Raw genomic sequence first — 20,367 nt, 5'->3', positions numbered from 1 at the left:
ACCTTGACTACATGGCTACTCACAAAATAAATAATTCTTTGAACATGAAATCATGTTTATTACTTGAAACAAAATCTTTAACTGAAATAAAATATATATTAAAAAATGTAAACCTATTTTATTTCAGCTAGTTGCCAAGGCAGAATTTCTCATCTTAGTTTAACTAAAAAACTAAAACTAAAATGAAAATTTAATTAATAAAAACTAAAAACAAAAAGCTAATAAAAATGACAAAAATACACAACAAAACTACTAAAACTTTAGCTAAAATTTATAAAAAATAAAATCTAATTCAAAATCTCAACAAAAACTATAATAGTATCTAAATTATTTTAAAATAATTGTTTGTATATAATTGTATATAATTTAAAATTGTATACAATTTGTATATAATTGTTGTATAGTTTGTATATAATTGTTTTATACAATCACAAATTATAAGTAATTGTGCCCTGCCCACTTTGAATCTCATTGGTCCAAAATTCCTTCTCACAACTTTGCTTTGATTGTCGTGTCTTTTCATACATTATGCAATGTGCAACAAGCTTTATAGGGAAGGAGATCGCATGAGATTGCAATATGTGAAATATGAGACTCTGCTTGTACCTTAATTATGTCTGAATATAACATCTAGCAAAAGAAGTCTCCAGCAAGCACTTTTGCAAATCACTGATCTGACCAATCAAGGCCGAAAGCATTCAAATTGTTGTGTTGAAGCACCTCATGCGTTTTCGTTTATGCATAACTTTGAAGCTATGACTCAACCACCAATCTAAAGCGACCGTTCCCTGTTGAATCAAAGCAAAAATGTGTTTTTTCTTTGATCCAGACTTTGAAATTCCATCTCCTTTGAGTCCTTGAATGGAACGCACATGGGTTGTGATTCAAATCTCAGAGTCGTGTTTATTTGGACTACAAAAGGAGCAGAATAATGCATTGTTGTACATCGCATTAGCGTTGATACTTTCTGTTCCAGAGCTGTAGTTTAGCGTCACCCGCTATAAACTAAAAGTCAGATTCTATGCTGCAGCTTAATCCATGTCACTATCTTGTTCAAATGAGACATCAACGCACCGCATCAGGAGTCGGAATCAGACCGGGGTGCGTGTTTGACATGTCTTTCCTCTCCTATCACTGCTTCTCAGGCAGCTGAAGGGAAGGGAGCGCATGAGTACGGCTGGCTGCAGCATTTAAATGTGCCATGCTGATTATCTTGCTGCTGTGTTTACGTATTAATTTATGTAAACATTATGCTAATGTGTTTTTCGGCTTGTCGCTTGTGTCCAATTGTGTCCTTCAAGTTTGACGTGAGGTGACTGATGCAGTCTTGATGTGAAGTTGCAGCTTTTGTTGTTCGGGCTTTTGAGAGCAGTCGAGTGTGCCCAGATGCACTGGATATTTGTCATTGGCTCAAAAGAGGTGCCGGGGTTTGAAAAGTATTGCCCGTGCCCTCGGGAGCGGCCTTTCAAGAAAATGTGTCCTAAAATAGCTGACCCTTTTGTCTGCGCTACATTTGCTTTTTCACTCTAAAGAGTGTCCGAGTAATCATAGTCTGTAAGAGGTCTTTGAAGGCTGGCTGAAGCCACGATCGGATCAGAGGAGCCTGATAAAAGTCTGATGCCGACTTCATACCAGGTACATCTAGGGCTCACAAAAAAAGAGCAAACGCCTGCTAACTTGTGTGTATCAGATTAAAGGAATAGCTCACCCAAAAATAAAGGCCACTCTTGCCATACAGCTGTTGTCAAGTTCCAAAAAGGGCAACAAAAACACCAAAAAAAAAAAAGCACTTAAAAGTGAAGAAAGCAACAATGCCACAGAGAACCATTTTAAGTTCCCCAAAGAACCTTTAAGTAAACAGTCTTTAAAAGAACCTTTGTTTGTTCGAAGAACATTTTAATATACTGAAGAAACTTTTTCCACCATAAAGAACCTTTTATGCAATGGACATGTTTGTACCCTGTGGAGGGTAAAGGTAAAAATAAAGGTTCCGAAATAGGGTTTTTGTTGAGATGCCATAAAATAACAATTTTGGGTTCCCCAAAGAACCATTTTATTATTATTATTTGAAGAACATTTTAATAATCTAAATAATATTTTTCCTCTACAAAGAACCTTTTGTGCAAAAGAAAGGTTACATACACTCTTTAAAAAAAAATGGTTCTTTATTGGCATCTTTGGTTCCATGAAGAACATCTATGTAACCTTTCCATTTCACAGAAGGTTCTTTATAGTGGAAAAAGGTTCTTCAGATTTTTTTTAAATATTCTTCAATCTAAGAAAAAAAGTGTCCTTTTAAGAACTGTTCACTGAAAGGTTCTTTGAGGAACCAGTAATGGTTCTTCTACAGTTTTAATGCAAAAAACAGTTTTTGGAACCTTTATGTTTAAGAGTGTAAATGTTAAAGGTTGTTGATGGATCCATAGATGCCAATAGAAAAACCTTTGTTTTTCAGAGTGTAAGAACCATTTTGGGTTCCCCAAAGAACTTTTCAGTAAACATTTATTTAAAAGAACCATTTTTTGTCTTAGTTTGAAGAACATTTTAATAATCTGAAGAACATTTTTCCTCCATAAAAAGAACCTTTTGTGCAATGGAAAGGTCTTATTGATGGTAAAGGGCAACAAAAAAGCATGTACACACAAAACAAAGGTTCCAAAAAGCGGGTTTTGCAGCAAATGCCAAGAAAGGACTATTTTGGGTTCCCCAAGTAGTTTTCAGTAAACAGTTCTTAAAACAATAATTTTTCTTAGTTTGAAGATCATTTTAATAATCAAAAGAAGCTTTATTCCACCATAAAGAACCTTCTGTGTATTGGAATGGTTCCATGAGTGGTAAAGGGAACCATATATGTCTGATTTTAGAACCTTTATTTTTAAGAGTATATTCTGAGTCTTAAGAAACCATATGATAGCTTTTCATTTGGGTCCAATGTTGTTTGGACTTCATTTGCTTTCAATATATTCTTTAATGCCAAAAGAATGTCATACCGATTTTTTTAATGAGGCGAGTAAATGATGACCGAATTTTCATTTCTGGGTGAACTATCCCTATAAGTTGTTATTCACTTGTAGTGGTGAACAAAAATTACATTTTTGTTTTGCACTGTTCCTTTAAATCTTAAACCACTATTGAATGTCACGTTCTTTTAATTAGGTAGGATCTCCCACACAGAGGTTCCACAATTGCATTCCTGATGTTACACAACGGGGTTGTCGGAGAGTCATCGTTAGTGTTATGTCCCGTTAAATCATGTTTATGACAGGTACAAGCCGACTCCATTCGAAAGAATGATCAGCAGATGGGTGTCACACAAATCATAATGCCACAACACAAGTGGTGAGGAAATAGGCGTCTTTTTGTAGCCTAGTCATCATTCTTCTGGGTGGATATTAGCCGTAGGTGTATTGACAGCTGAGAAAACAGCAAGGGGATTTGAGATCTCTTCATACCTTCATTTTCCCTGCTCTCCTTCTCACTGAGGAGAGATTTAATTCTCTGTAATTACTTTATTGACTCATTTGCAGAGCTGAATTGGCTCCAATCTGTCGTCAGTAAAACATACACAGAGATGAGGAACAGCACAGCAATGCTTAAGTACAACATCATAGTGGGAGGAAAATGTTCCTTCAATGGGGAGAGTGTCATGGCAGCCCTAGTAATTCAGCATCCATATGTGACAATCTTATGTAAAGCATAATTGTTGTTACCCAAAATTATGCTGGATTTACTCAGTTCTGCATAATCTAATGCAGAACTATTGAAGAAAATTACTAAACAGTTGCACCACCAAAAGCCTGGGTCTTATTCTCTATCCACCTGCAATCCATTTTATCTGTTTGCTAAAATTATTTTTTTTTACCCACATTTGAGTCTTCAATATGAATTTTGGACACTAGTTATAAAAGGAAAAAGAGGTTAAATGTGTCACATTATTCAAAAGTTGCTATCTAGATGAGGAGAAATGAGAGCTAATATGCCTAATTGTATTTCAGGGTTTAGTTAACAACTGAAATTCACTGAACACTTTTAAAACATACAGCCATAGAAATATGACTTGACTAATGGTGAAATATATGAATGATGCCTGCTTCAAATACAAATATGAAAATAATGTACTAAAGCATTATACCATTCTTATTATGTTTCACATTGTTCACATTTTCATAAACCAGCTAGAATTGTAGAATATTTTAGAATATTCAGAACATTTGGGATATAGTAAAACAATAGCAGAATTTGTAATAATAACAGTATTTTACAGCATTTGAAAAAAAAGAGTGAAAACAGTTAAAAAATAAATAAGTTACATAGCGTAGCTGTAATTATTTAACTAAATATTTCACTATTAAATAAAATGCATGGACTTGATTCATGTTTTTGACATATATCACCTGAATTAACTGATTCATTAGAATACATCAGATTTTTCAGGGTATGAGAGAAAGAACCGTTAAACCACATTGTGACCACCGGGTTTGAACTCACGTTGCTTGCATGAGCACCACAGTTCAAGAGCACATGTGATAACCACCAGGCCACACAAAGTTTTTAAAAGAAGGAAGCTTGAAGGGCATTAAATTACCTTTGCCATTTCAAACATTCAGGAAAAAAAAAAAAAAAACTCTCTGACCACAGTTGTTGACCTTCGGCACAGTGGCAGAGAATAATTAAAGAAGAGAAATGTCTGAGCTCTATTTGGATCCCACTCGGATAATGAGAGCTGTTAACTCAATCTGAGTTATTCCTGGCCCTGAAATCTTGAGATTTGAATTCCTCTGGTAATACAACCAAGTTTTTTAAATTATTTTAATTGTGGAGACATGGATATGGTGACAACATCATACAGGTAAATATACTGAAAATAGATTTATATTATTAAGTGCATAGTTTGGCATTTAAGCTATACTATGTAACTTTTGGCCCTCTTGAGGTTGAAGCGCAAAACTGCAAGTAACTCGTGGAGGAACATTGTTTTGTTAAATTCGGCTCCACTATTCTACACTGAAGAATCTGGCTTGAGACGCACCGCTGTGTTCATGATTCATGGATTCATGGATCAGTGCGAATGTCACTAACAACACCAGAACTCTCCTAATAACGAAAAAAAGAACGATATCTGGAAAAATATGACTTATGAACAGATAAGTAGCATAAAATGCCGTTGTTGTTTTGACTTGTGTTGTTGTTTTAAAGCTGCTTTACATCAGAATTGATCTCAGTTTACATCATTGAATTGTTATTTTCCTGTTTATCCCTGTAAAGCTGCTTTGAAATAATCTGTATTGTATAAAGTGCTATATAAAATAAAGGTTATTTGTTGGAATTGATTGTTCTAGTAGATGCACAACAAATGTAATGCTATGCAAACTATGCTGATTCGTGTTTTATTGCGGGTGCTTTTCGTTTCCCTTTTTGCTTTTCGAGGTTCAGTTGTTGTGGCTTCAAACTTCCACTGCATAGTATATTAGCCTGATCTAGAGTAATTTTTTGTCTGAATCAACAGATTCACTAGAATGAATCAGATTTTCCACTGATATATATGAGAGAAAGAACCAACTAGATGAGCTGATACACTGAAAATAATCAGTCTTTTCATCGGTACACGTAACAAACCGATTCATTAATATGAATCAGACTTTCCAGCATACATATGAGAGAAAGGACCAGTTCACTGGAATAAAAAATGGCATCTACTTTGTCAATGTGACATTTAAAAAACAACTTGTTCCGTTAGCATTAAAAAACAAAACAAAACAAAAAACCCTGAGCCACTGTCTGACTAATGAAAAGGGTGCTGTAAAGTCAGTAGCACTTCTACTTTTAGTTAGTTAGTTCCAGCAAATATGTTTGCAGCCTTCAACAATAGAAGCTTGTGTTGGTAATGAAAGATTTCTCTGTCCTAACCTTGACTCGCATCAGCTCTCCCAATTTCTTCTGTTGTCTTTCTCTTTTTGTAGGTGTGTGTGGGCAGCAGGCGTTCAAGACAGAGCCACGTAATGTGACGGTCAGGGCGGGGGCCACAGCTCTGCTGAAGTGTGAAGTGCTGAGGGCCTCAGGGGCCGTGCAGTGGGTTAAAGATGGGCTGCTCCTGGGACCTCAGAGATCACTGCCTGGCTACCCACGCTACAGCATGACAGGAGACCAGCAGAAAGGTGAGAACTCGGAGGGATGGAAAGAATGACATGCGGTGATTAAAAACAAACGTCTACGAGTTGCTGAGATGTTTGCTGACATGTTGTTAGATGTGCGTGAGTGGGCAACTGTCCCCAAAGAGCACGAGAATGTGAAACTGTTCTCCAAACAGATGCTACAGTGCAATTCAATTTGAGAAAGTAAAGAATTAATTATATGTTTGTTTGTTTGTTTGTTTGTTCGTTCGTTCGTTCATTCATTCATTCATTCAATCATCTATTCATTTATTCAGTTAGAAAATGTCACAAAACTTGCCATAAAAGTCATATTTCACCCTAAAATCAAAAGAAAAAAAGTTGTTTAGGGTAAATCACTGGAATTTAATTAAATATTGTATATTTTATATTTGATAAATTATCATTTATTTATTTGGGATGAAATGTGACCCAGAATGTTCTTGACATATTTTGTGAGATTACTATTAATATTTTTATTGTCTTGGGTAAATGCACTGGAGTGTTTGAGAAATGATAAATTAAGGGGGGAAAAGTCACCTTTTTTCAGCGTGAACGATTATTAGCATGAATTACCATTTTTCTATTTTCATATGGTAATTACCATTTAAATATACAGTATGTTGTCTTGGGTAAATGCCCGGGTGTGTTTGGGACAAATTGACAAATTGAGGAAACAAATCAGCTTTTTTATTAAACATTAGCATTAAACATTAGAAAAAAATGTTATTCATAATCTCAATGCACATCAATTATTATTTATTATTTATACATTTATTTATTGTTTTGATCACAATCTGCAAATGGCTATAGATGCCTCAGTCTCAATTTCTAGTTTAGATGCAGCCTTCCTCATCAAAATGCGCTCAGCTCTCTTAAAAAACAGCTTAGCGAGATACTATCAAAGGGCTTCTAATTTAAGCACCGGAGACAGATTTAAGAAATTAGCTTTTTTTTTTTTTGAGTGAGAGGACTTCAGTACCCACCCCCAATTCCCTTCCATATAAATAAATAAATAAATAAATAAAGTAAAATCAGCTCTGAATTACTCCTATTTTTAATGTGCATTGAGAGTAAATTGAGATAAATTGGGCTGATGCAGTGAATAACCTATGATGCTTGGCCAGCCTGCTTTGTACATATAAAAAAAGCCAATTAAAAGACAATGCTAAACAAGTCCTGAGCATCTGCTCCTCTTTGTGGAGGACAAAGGCTGCTATCCGACATAGTGAGAGAGAGGCAGTTTGTGCCAAATGCAAGTGCAAATGCTTATAAAATGCTTACGCTATTGAATACTACCGCTTGTGCCGCCGGGCATTGATAGCATGACGGATAAAGAGTGCCATGTAAGGGACAAATGATATCATAAAAAGACATGCTGAAAGCATCTTTAATGTTAACCCTGCCAACCTTAATCTACTGATACGCAGACACACATCCACATGAGTTCTCCGTGACAAACCGTAGGTGCGCACACACACTCTGATACCTTGCAAAAGGAAATGAGTGAGAGGACGGGCCAGAGTCCCCGTTGGCGTTTCATATTGGTTGACAGAGGGGTAATTATTGGACTTCTTCAAACACGCGCTCACAAACATCCCGAACCGAGTCAGCGTGTACCGAGTGCAATTTAAAGAGAGTGGAAAATCATTAATGATTTGAAAGTGGTTTCCTTTCCTTCAAAGATCACATAGATCTGAAAATTGCTGCTGCTTGGTGTTAATTATCCTGCCATCCTGCCTGACACCTCCTTTTTTCAGCCGTGGAAGTTGTCATATCAGGATACTATTTTCTGCATGTTAGTTTTCTTCAGAGGGGAGGAGAAAAGGAAAAAAGGGGAAAAGAAAAATGCTCAAATCTCGAACAGCTTGCATAAACTTCGCCCGAGCAGCCATTAATCCTGGAAGAATGGTAGTTGAACAAACAACACCTTGGTGGCATGATATTCTGCAAGTAAATAACAAGAACCTTGCACACAAAGGAACGATGTCGAAGGGCTGCATCAAATAGAATGAATCACAAAATCTTTCTCTGTATAACGCTCGTCGCTAATTTGGGCCATTAATTTGAGACTGCACATAAATTTTGCACTGCCATTTGACAATTGGAATTTCTTTACTCCGATTAGTTTCTAGCTAATTAAAAGTGGATTTTAGGAAGCATCTGAACATGCCAAATCTCCAAATTTGTATTAATGGTGGAACTCTTCAAATATGCTTTTTAGAAACCCAAAGCATTACAAATGCTATCAGCGGAGTTTAAGTTGTCCTAACCCTGAATATTCATTCAATGCTGTCAAGTCTTTTCCGCTCCATTGTCCGTGTGAACAATAAGATCACATTTCTCTCATATTCCTTTCTTTCCTCCTCATAATTTCTGCTCCGCCTGCTTTCTCCTACAGGCCAGTACCAACTTCAAATTCTCAACGTGAGTTTGGAAGACGACGGCCCCTACGAGTGCCAAGTGGGCCGGTCCGTGAGCAGCCGCGCCATCATGTCCCGCACAGCCTGGCTCAATGTGCAGAGTAAGCAATCCCATCTTTTACCACCAAGCAAGGAGAGGGGGGTGCAAATGGGGAGAAGCAGGATGTGGGACAACTTTAGGCATGACAGATCGCTCAACCAAGGCCGCTAATGGCTGCGCACGCACTGAAAAGGTGACACGCGGTGGCAAACCTAAACCTGTCACCATAGCCACATTCAGGGTACTAATGAGCCGTGGAGTTTCTCTGCAGTGTGGTGGAGAATCCCTTGTGCTACACTTCAGATAAAGTCCAATTGGTCACACAGGTGTATGACAGCGGTGATAGCATGCATTAGTGGTGTGGCCAATTAGTTAGCGTGCTTGGCCACAGCGGATAGGGCACTTATAGCGGGCAACATCTGAGACTAACCTGCATGAACAACTTGAGCTGAAGAGAGATCCTCCTGCTCGTGGGTGATAACTTTTTTCCTTTAATTTAGTTTCTTTTTTAAACTCTACGGTGAAATATAACATGTCCAGATGGGTTTCGCTTTGTCCTTTGCTGTAGAAACTTTTATAAAGTCAAGTGCTGCTATGGTTTTAGAGAGGGAAATGAAGATTTGGGAAAGTTTCACTTTTTGACCAAGTGCAGGATTTCTTACCATAGTTTTGAGTTTCGAGGTCAGTGCAATATATCGGTTTGTGACTTGACTGTGATTCTCTTTGTATTGCATGAACCTGTGAGGCCGAACTGCCCTGAAGAATACCTGAAGGAAATTCATAGAGGGAAAGAGTTTGACTTTGTGTCAAATTGATTTCAGTGAAAGATGCTGGTAGCTATTGGTTCAATTCTGTGCTGGTGTACTGCAATCAGAGTACACATTGAGGATCGTTGGAGCCGTTTCAACATGTCAATTCCTTAAGCACTCGAGTTCCAAGGATGTTATTACTCAACCGTTCTTGACTCGTTTTGATTCAAACATGAGTGGGAGACAGAGTCAGTGAGCTGCTAACTTGAGAACAGCTCAGATTGGATCATTGTGAGCGAATTGATGAATCTAGAATCACTTGGACAAATGAATTGTTCAGTTGAGTTGAACTGATTAAAAAAAGGACTATATATTTTATATAATTAATTATAATTATTTAATAATTATACAATAAATTACAATTAAAATAATTTATCATATTTATTTATTATAAATTATATTGTAATAATGTATTATATTATTTCATATTATAAATGTATAATATTTGTAAAATATATTTCTATAAAATCACACTTTTTGAAAATGATTATTTTTATATTTACTTTTTTATAATTATTAATCCTGACTCCCATACTTAATTTTTTAATTTGCCAATTAACCATCAAGTGTGATATTGCTAATCAGCAGGAATATAGAAGATCCTTATATAAAAAAAATGTTTTAAATGCAATAAAAATTACTTAAATTCCTTAATATGCATTTTTCTTATCCAAGTTTTAGAGATAAAACAAACAAAATACTGACTATACAAATACACTTTTTGTAATATCTGTTTGTTATTTAACACATTTACCACAATAATACTAGGCTAATGTCTTTGAATGATTTTCATTTAGGGGCTTTTCAGGTTTGATATATATGATTAATAGGCATGTCATTTAATTAATTTGATTACAGTGTTTAAATGAGCCCTGAAAAATGCAAGGCATTGCTCTCCTTTTTACTTATTGTTTAGTGTTGCCATATGTAAGTGAAATATTAAAGGGTACTTTTTGTTTATATGATGTTTTGAAATGGACGTTCGCAAATGCGAGTGCTGAAGGCAGCAGTATTTTCCCATCCATTACCTCACCATTGCACCCATTCGGGGCTGGATTTTTGCTGTGTCTGCTTCTAATCTACCTCAGTAAATCCAATCCAAATGGCATAATGTCTTTACAGAGGGGAGTGGTGAGGCGGGGAAAAAAAGAAAGCAAGACAGAGTGAGAGACTAAAAGATGAGGCAGGGTCTTAATTGGATTCTCTCTGTCCATGTGATATGTTTTATAATGGCCTAATTCAAGATGAATCACCCTTGGCTTGCTAGAAGCTAAGCGCGTGGCCACAGCATCAATAGCTATCTCCACAGGCACTGCCTTGAAGCTTTCTCAACACTTCTGTGTGTGTTTTTCTTCTTTGTCGCACACAGACAGAAGATAACCACGGATGTCACTTCAAGTGGCACCTTATAATCCTGAACAATAATGTGGCCATGTCCTTTTTCTCCTTTGATCCCGACTAGCCACTCCAGCAAAGCATTGTTAGCATTTCACGAATGCACACAGGTTCCGATCTGGTTCAAAAGCTTTGTTTTGCCTGCCTTAGTAACTTTTAATTGTTTCAAATACTTAATTATGGAAACCTGTTTCCATTTCAGAGTTAAAAATACCACTTTATATCTCGCAATTGTGACTTTGTCTTTTTATCTCACTGTTGCAGTTTCATTTCTTGTAATAGGATCCTTACATATAAAATGTCACTTTCTCATTTGAAAACGGTTTTATTTTTTTAATCTGAGGTGCAAACCGGTTTTCATAGTTAGCATGTGTTGGTGCACTTGTTTTGTGTGATTGTATTTAACATCATGAACAATTATTATTATTATATTTAGATATTAACATACATAAATAGCTAAAGTTAGTCATTTAGTAAAGTTGTAAATATAATATAATATAATATAATATAATATAATGAAACACACACATATATTATATTATATTATATTATATTATTATACATACATACATAAACATGACTAAAGTTAGCCGTTCAATGTTTTTGCCATAAATAGACCTAATAATATATTATTATTATTATTATTATTATTATATTTATTACTGTAAATAAATAGACAAACAAACATGGCTTAAAAAGCTAAAGTAATTTAAAGTTTGTTGTGAATAGACCTTGTAATATAACATAACAACCTTTTTTTTTTCTGGTGTGTCTTGAGATCAAATATAATTTGTTATGTTATGTTCACCCAGCACTGAACGTGAACAGCAGGAATTGTGTTATTTTGCTCTGGGAAAAGCTATAGAAAGAGACTGTGAGCACACTAGTGTCTGTTTGGACTGTGTGGCGTGTAGGGAAGTGGACTCGTGTCTTTAGGCTATGGTCGGTAATTGGTTCGGACACTGTTTTGTTTATCAGTTGTCAGTCTGATTTTCGTAAATCAACTCTTGTTCGCTGAGTGTTGAAAGTGTTTATTGTCATATGCGGTGGGCTAAAAATGAAGAATATAAGAGCAGGAAAGACAGAGAGGGGGATAAATTGCTGTTATCTCTCTAGCCTCAGCTGCACCTGCTGCACCCTTCAGACAGGAACGAGATGGGAGGAGATGAGAGGAGAAGTGCGGAGCGAAGGAAAAGGTGGAAAGATCAGTAGTATGAAGAAGAGAATATGAGATGAAATGAGAGAGGGAATGAAAGAGAGAGAGCAGAGGAGGAGAAATGTGACTGCTTCAATGGCTCTTAGCTTCAAAGCTCACACCTGAGCCCAGCGTAACCGTGTGTATGTGTGTGTTTGTGGATGAGTGTACTCAAGCCTTTTGAGGCATGTCTGGTCAAAGCTTGTTAACAGACTATGTTTGCTCATGTGGTCTAACAAGGCTCTGATGTGTGGTGGGGGGGCACCACAGAGGTTGTGCAGATACACGTGACCATATGAAAAGATGGTCTTCATTTTGAGGCAGCGTTGGGTTTAGAATAGAAGAATGACCCTCCATCTGCCTCAACTTACCTGGCCGTGTAAGAGTTCAACTCTATTCAAATATGTAGTTTCTCTGGCTCAAAGTGAACCTGACATCAGCTGACCCTGTTTACTTTACTCATTGTGAACGATCGATGTGTGTCATTCCAAGAAAAAGTATGCTTTTTTTTCATTATCAATTCTCAAAATGCACTTGATCTGCTGCTGAATCACTGTTAGTTAATGACATCAGTGGTAAAAGAAAGGAGGAGTTTCAGCTAATGCAGATGTTAGCATCTGCAGCGCCATTGACTGAATGACTGGTCTCAGACACAAATGTCTTTTTCTAAACGTAACCTATCTATCCATGTCTATCCTCTATGCATATATATTTTCATATGTCTATCTATCTATCTATCTATCTATCTATCTATCTATCTATCTATCTATCTATCTATCTATCTATCTATCTATCTATCATCTGTCTGTATCTATCTATCTATCTATCTATCTGTCTGTCTGTCTGTCTGTCTGTCTGTCTGTCTGTCTGACCATTTTATCTATTGTTCCATCATTTTATTTTCTATCATTCTATAATTGTATCTCTCGTGCTATCATTTTTTCTGTTGTTTTATCTGTTATTTTAGCGATCTGTCTGTCTGTAAGACCCATAAACATTCAAACTTCAAAGGTTTTTCAAAATATTCAAATAAGACTTTGTCAACCCAGCCTTTACATTTGTTTAGGGTTAAAGTTAGGGTTAAAATTACAGTCATATGAATTTAATTGAATTTCACTTAATTTTACTTCTGCAATTTTGAATCATGTTTGCATCCTTAATTCAGTCTAAATTCAAGGGTTTGGCTGGTCATGTGATCTGAAAATGTATGTCAATTTGAGTAAACCCATTCATGTAGAATCAAACCACTTTTATATGTGTAGAGTCCTCAACTCATGACCCTGTACATAATTTAACAATATTTTTCTGAAGTATTCTTTTCATTATGTGTGAAACTTCTTAATGAGGGAACAATTACTGAGTGCACCTTTAAGTAAACATCACTGTTGTCGCGGTTATCTCGATAACCAAACTGCATCAACATTCATTTGTAATGTGTGACTGATCTAGAAGTCCATGTAGGAGGGAACTGTTTTTGTTTATTTCTCCAGGAAATGTGTCTATTTGTACGCGAGAGATCTTGAAAAAGAGCGTCTGTGATAAAATTATTGCCTTTTGACTATCTTTTCATTCACTGTGCGAATTGGTTTGGAGGAAAACATTTGCATGTTTATATGTTTATTGATGAGTGTGTGAGAGAGAAACTGAGGGGGTTTGTTCATCTGTTTGTGCTAATGAGCCTCTTATCTTCCTTATCTGTCCATCCATCTGCATTTGTCTAATGAATCCAATTTTGCAGCTCAATGTTTCCCGCCTGAGCGCTCGTGTGTGTTCATATCTCTGTTCTTGTGCATGCAAACATGTACTTCTGTGTGTCTGGGTTTTTATTTGCTTTGTGCATGTGAGCGTGCATTTGTCTAGGGAGGAGAGGTCGCAGGAAATATGGTCATCCCTTCTCTCCGGTCACAAAGAACAGACTGCTGAACACACACACACACACCTGCTTTCTACCACAGCTCGACTGCAGCAGAAAGGAAAAGAGGAAGAATGATGTAACTGGAGAGTGTTCGAATTACCACGGGGCTAGTGGGTTTTTATTTGCTTTGTGCATGTGAGCGTGCATTTGTCTAGGGAGGAGAGGTCGCAGGAAATATGGTGGGCAACTCAGGTGGGCTTCTCTGAGGTCCCAAGCTTTGCCTGACTAACCATTGGCTGTCATGCTTCGGATCCCAATGCTGCCAGTAACACAGACATAAACTCCCCACACACACACAACAGGCTGAGAGGCCTAGTCATTTAAATTTGTTGTTACAGCAGGACGTCCATGACATCAGACTTGAGATGAATGAGTTAAATTATATTAGTCTTGACAGTAATAGCTATTCGGTTTTCTTAAAGTCACCATGGAATCAAAATTGACCATTCTTCTTATTGGAGTATTACAGTGTTTGTTGTAAATAATTTGTGTAAATAACTAGAAAAATTTATTATTATTTATATTATATATGTATATATATATATATATGTGTGTATATATGTTTATTGTCATTAAAAATACAATACAGTATAATATAAAGCTGTATGATAATTGTATGAAATGTTTATAACATTACAATTTTTCGCAATACTTAATATGGTAAGTGCAGTGTTTTGCTGTATTTAATCTATTAAAATTATGTTTTGCTGTATTTAATCTATTAAAATTACGTTTTGCTGTTTTATTAGGCCGGGCGTACACAATGGGTCGTGATCCATTGCAGAAAATAAAACGATGAGCGTGCAAATGATTTGGTGAATATCAGAGACAGGTCTTGTTCTACAGGGGTGTTCAAATGAAAGAAAGAGCACCCTCAGTTGAGGCTGTAATAATAATATTACAGATTTGGCAAACAATCCAGTGCCTCTTTGTGTCTGCGCTCTGGAGAGTCAAACGTTTCTCTTTACGTCTTTTTGCAGTGGTGAACAATGTGGCCAATCACTGACATATCTGTTGATTTCTTGAACGCAATGGCCAATCAGAGGCTTTAATGTTAGAATCCACTCACTGCTCGCAAAGCTGGAGTTTTTTTCCAGCGCTGTATTCTGCACACTTGCAAATCATCTCATTATATGTTAAAAGAGAGATTCGTTGTGTAGTGTAGAGAGCTTTATTGATTATAACGAAACTTTGTTGGATCCCGATGAACTAAGATGAGTGAATGATTATAAAAGGATCGCTCTTTGCACCATAGCAATGAATGGCACAAAATATATTTGAAAATAGATGTGCATTAAGGCTAGAGAACCCTCACTCATTTCGGAAGCTCCTTCAGTGGAGCACATTCAGCAGAGAACAGCATAGTTTGTGTCTGTGTCAGTGTCTGTGTGTGTGTGTGTGTGTGTGTGTGTCTCTGTGTGTCTGTGTGTCTGTGTGTCGGTGTATCCGCACAATATGGGGGTTTTACAGCTGCCTTAGCATTGCTATTGTTTTTTTGTTTTTTTTACTGTTGTTGTAGGAAGCACATTTTGGCTTTTTTAAGCTTTGCTTTATATCGTGCACTGAGTCAAAAGTTGAGTGAGTGAGAATGAGGGATGAAGTGAAAGACACGCATAGAGAGGAGAGAGAGAATCGCTCTACCTGCTTGCCTGCTCTGTGAGCACACCATCAGTCTTTACTTGGAAATCTATGTGCCTGAACAATGTATTTTCTAGCACAACAAGTGATGAGCCTGGCTTCATCTGCAGAAAATGAGAGAGCGAGAGAGAGAGAGAGAGAGAGAGAGAGAGAAAGCAAGGGGGCGATGGCGTGAGGGTGAGAAAGAAAGACAGTGAAAGGAAATTGTGAGCAGTTAAAAAGAGGGAGAACAGAGGAGAAGAGAAGAGAAAACAAATGCATCTCATTATCTAAGCGGGCTCCTCTGCAGTGCTCTCCTCAGCCATCAGTGTCCACACAGCTCCAATTGCTTCCTTTAAATCAGTTTGAAGCCCAAGCCTTGCCCCATCTGTCTCGGCATGAAGCCCCTCGCTCCTCACCACCCGAGCTGCACACAGCAATAACGCCCCATAGTGCCTACAAACTCCAGGGAGCAACTGTCTACCTGAACAACACCGCTGAGGCTCATTACCATGTGCCAATCCTCACTAGATATTCCTTCAGTTTATTTGTTAGGGTTTCTTTCCATAGTGAAATTAAGTATTTGATAGTGTATTGGTTATGTAATGTTGCCCTTTTAACACAAAAACTGATGCTCATGTCATCCATCAGAATTTGAGAATGTTCCACAGAACGTCTTGTGCTTCGAAGGGAGCCAGAAAACTAGTAATTATCACAAATGATCTTATTTACCTTTGACTTTATGAAATTATGTTATGGGACTGAGAATGGTAAATAGATTCTTACCAGTAGGTTCGGTTAAGAAATTATCTATTAGATTGTAAATGACATCACTGTGATGAAACACCTTTGTCTTTACAGGCTACCTTGGCATTGCTGTTGTTGTTGTTGTTTTTTTTTGCTAATGTTGTTGTAGGAAGAACTTTTTGGCTGGATTTTGTTTTATTTATTTATTTTTTAAGCTTTGCTATATATCAAGCACCAAGCCAAAATTGAGCTGTAGTTTTTGCTTATCACAAATTATCTTATTTGACTGTTACTGTGACTTTTCTTTTACTATTTATTTATTTATTTATTAGAATTGTAATTATATTAACTATGCTTTAATTTAGTGCACAATGTTTAAAATCCCTTCTTTATTATTTATGCATGTATTTATTTATTTACTTTCACATTTCAATATTGAGAATTGTAATGGTCTTAAAAATATAAATGTTTAATATCGTGGTGTATTTATTTATTTATTTAAATTTTATTTTTGCATTACAATAAAGATAATTTTAATGGTCTTAACTAATACTTAATTTTACCACAATGTTTAAATTCTTTACTATTTGTTTTTATTTATGCATGTATTTATTTATTTACATTTTGCATTAATGATAATTTTAATGGTACATAAAGGACCATTTACCATGGTGTTTAAATGTGTAATTGTTTATTTAAACTTGATTTTCTTTTTTCATTACAACAAAGAGAATGTTAATGGATTTAACTAATGATTCATTTTAATACCAAGACATATAAAATCATTACTACTTGCATTTATTTATATAATTTATTTATTTATTGAAATTTTCTTTTCTTTTTGCATCACAATACAGAGAATTATAATGGTCTTAACTGTTTAAATTCTTTATTTTTTATTTATGCATTTATTTATTTACATTTTGCATTAATGAGAATGAGAATTTCTGTGGTCGATAAAGGACCATTTACCATGATTTATAAATTAATAAATGTTTTCTTTTATCATTACAATAAAGAGAATTTTTAGAATTTTTAGAAACTTTAGTCTTAACTAAAGATTAATTTTAATACTATGACATATAAAGTCTTTACTACTTACATTTATTTATTCATTAGACTAAAGATAATTTAATGGTCATAACTAATTTGTTTTAATACCATGTTGTATAAATTCTTTGCTATTTCAAATTTTTTTTTAATGTATTTATGCATTACAGTAATAATGAGAATTGTAATGGTCTTGAATAAAAGACTTATTTTCTTTATACAAAATATAATTTTTGCCTTGATCTTGACATGAAATATGACCCGGACACGTTCACATCCAGTTCTTCAAGCAGGAGCCCTGCAGTGGGAGGTGATTTGTGTCCATGAACTGAAGGAGACACCTGGGCTGGAGGGCCGGTAAAGGCCTGCCAGGAAACAGAATAGCTAGAGGTTGGTTTGCAGTCTGCCTGTGAAGGTGAACGGGATGTCATTCATTCACATTTGTTTCACAAGTGCTTCAAAGTTGGATTTTCAGACATTTAAATTTAGTTTTAAACAGAAAGCATGTTCACTAACACTGTTTTCAGAGCTCAGATTCTCCACCTCTATCGCACTCAAGGATTATACCTAAGCGGGCTCCTCTGCAGTGCTCTCCTCAGCCATCAGTGTCCACACAGCTCCAATTGCTTCCTTTAAATCAGTTTGAAGCCCAAGCCTTGCCCCATCTGTCTCGGCATGAAGCCCCTCGCTCCTCACCACCCGAGCTGCACACAGCAATAACGCCCCATAGTGCCTACAAACTCCAGGGAGCAACTGTCTACCTGAACAACACCGCTGAGGCTCATTACCATGTGCCAATCCTCACTAGATATTCCTTCAGTTTATTTGTTAGGGTTTCTTTCCATAGTGAAATTAAGTATTTGATAGTGTATTGGTTATGTAATGTTGCCCTTTTAACACAAAAACTGATGCTCATGTCATCCATCAGAATTTGAGAATGTTCCACAGAACGTCTTGTGCTTCGAAGGGAGCCAGAAAACTAGTAATTATCACAAATGATCTTATTTACCTTTGACTTTATGAAATTATGTTATGGGACTGAGAATGGTAAATAGATTCTTACCAGTAGGTTCGGTTAAGAAATTATCTATTAGATTGTAAATGACATCACTGTGATGAAACACCTTTGTCTTTACAGGCTACCTTGGCATTGCTGTTGTTGTTGTTGTTTTTTTTTGCTAATGTTGTTGTAGGAAGAACTTTTTGGCTGGATTTTGTTTTATTTATTTATTTTTTAAGCTTTGCTATATATCAAGCACCAAGCCAAAATTGAGCTGTAGTTTTTGCTTATCACAAATTATCTTATTTGACTGTTACTGTGACTTTTCTTTTACTATTTATTTATTTATTTATGTATTAGAAAATATGAAAAAATGTAAAATATTATAATACTATATATAATGTTTTGTTATTTTGTTATTTTATAATTTTATATTTTTTATAATATCCTATATATTGTAGTGCATATTTTTTTCTTATATATGCGTATTTAATATTTTTATTTTTTTACATTTATACATATAAATATATAAACATTAATGTCTTTCATTTCTAAAATAATAATTAAAAAAAATTCTAATTTTCAAATTGTTTATAATATGCTATTGTAGTGAGTAGTGAATTTTATTTTTTCATACGTGTGTGTATATATATATATATATATAATGTTTTTATATTTATACATATAAATGTTTTTTTTTATTTATATTATTTTAATTTTATTTTAGAGAAACAGAAACAATAAGTTCTCTCAAGTGCATATAAAAACAATAAATATCAAGAACATAAACAATTTTATAGTTAATTTAAATGTTTATTGTTTTAATCATAATGCTGTTTTCTTCTAAGCTGTTGCTGTTCAGACTATTACACAGAAAGCTGTCATACTTTATTGTCTAAGTTAAGAGTTTAATGCACCATTTACTAAGGATGTGTTCTTTCTTTTCAGTTTTTTAACCGTTGAATCAGATTGACATTTTTCCCTTTTAATAGTTCAGCTTTTTGGTTTTGCACCGTCTAGGTTTTTTATAAACGCTTCCTGTGTGAACAGCCTTTGTGAAGTTCATATGCAGGATTTTATGATTTTTCCTTACACATTGTACAACCAAAAATGATCCTGTTTCACACTTTTCCATCCAATATCGAGCTCACAGTGGGTAAACTCTGCTACCAGGGTAAACCTGGACAGTGCCACATTTGAGTTCGATTCATTTGAACAGAGCACAAAAACAGATTTTCACTCTCTCTCGTCAAAAGTGCCGGGAAGAGCTCTATAGCCCCGAGCGATTCAGAGGAAAGTTGCGCAGCAGAGAGGTGAGAGGGAGCGCTTTGATCGGCAGCGTGTGCATCTCTTCTGCTGGAGGTGATTTGCAGCACTGTTACTGATGCTCTTTTTCTTTTTTCCCTATAAGCAGAGCGCTATGCTAGATTAGCATTTAGTGCATTTCTACAGGCTTGTTGACAGCGCAGGGGCCATGCTTCATCATCCGTCGGTGATTCACACAGGCATTTCAATTGATAATGAGATGGTGCGCTTCTTCAGTGTCGTGCTGAGGCCGGGGAAAGCGAAAGTGCTCTGATAGAAAACAACCAAGGAACACTGCGAGGCCTTTCGTGAAGATCTTAAATAACCATGCGCAGGGTTTTGTGAGGCCCTAAGTAAGATCTTATGGGAAAATGGCCCTACTGAAGTAAAAGTTGTCATATAGCATAAAAAGATCCATAGAACCACTGCAGACAACACACTGCAGGACCATTTCAGTCAACCAACACATATTGTTTTACAATTTGTTTCAAAGCATTAAACAATTAGGATAAATTGCATCCATTTGTTGAATAATGTCTGTTTTATAGTCTTTTTTGAGTGCTCCTGGGAAACTTACAGATCTGACCGCAGTTATGAAGTAGTAATGTGAGTTTTTAAAATCTCAGTAAAAATAGCCAAAATAAAGCGAAATAAACCATGAAAGATGCCAAAGGCTTTTTTATATGTTGGACCAGTGGATAAACATAAGTGAATACATATTT

The 20,367-nt window shown here is 35.7% G+C and overlaps 1 protein-coding gene across 1 annotated transcript in view; it reads left to right on the top strand.

Annotated features, from left to right (window-relative positions):
* LOC107694805 (nephrin-like) overlaps positions 1-20,367 on the top strand; it is a 69,496-nt gene that overhangs the window by 4,552 nt on the left and 44,577 nt on the right. Inside the window, exons 2-3 of the mRNA XM_016494492.1 lie at positions 5,961-6,155; positions 8,551-8,673. Of these exons, the coding sequence (XP_016349978.1) occupies positions 5,961-6,155; positions 8,551-8,673 (318 nt within the window). The remainder of the gene's footprint in view (positions 1-5,960; positions 6,156-8,550; positions 8,674-20,367) is intronic.

The sequence above is a fragment of the Sinocyclocheilus anshuiensis genome, unplaced genomic scaffold (genome assembly GCF_001515605.1).
Source record: "Sinocyclocheilus anshuiensis isolate Anshui unplaced genomic scaffold, SAMN03320099.WGS_v1.1 scaffold2688, whole genome shotgun sequence".
NCBI lineage: Eukaryota > Metazoa > Chordata > Actinopteri > Cypriniformes > Cyprinidae > Sinocyclocheilus > Sinocyclocheilus anshuiensis.
Note: the sequence above shows the minus strand (reverse complement) of the source record. Positions and strands in the feature narration are given on the sequence as shown.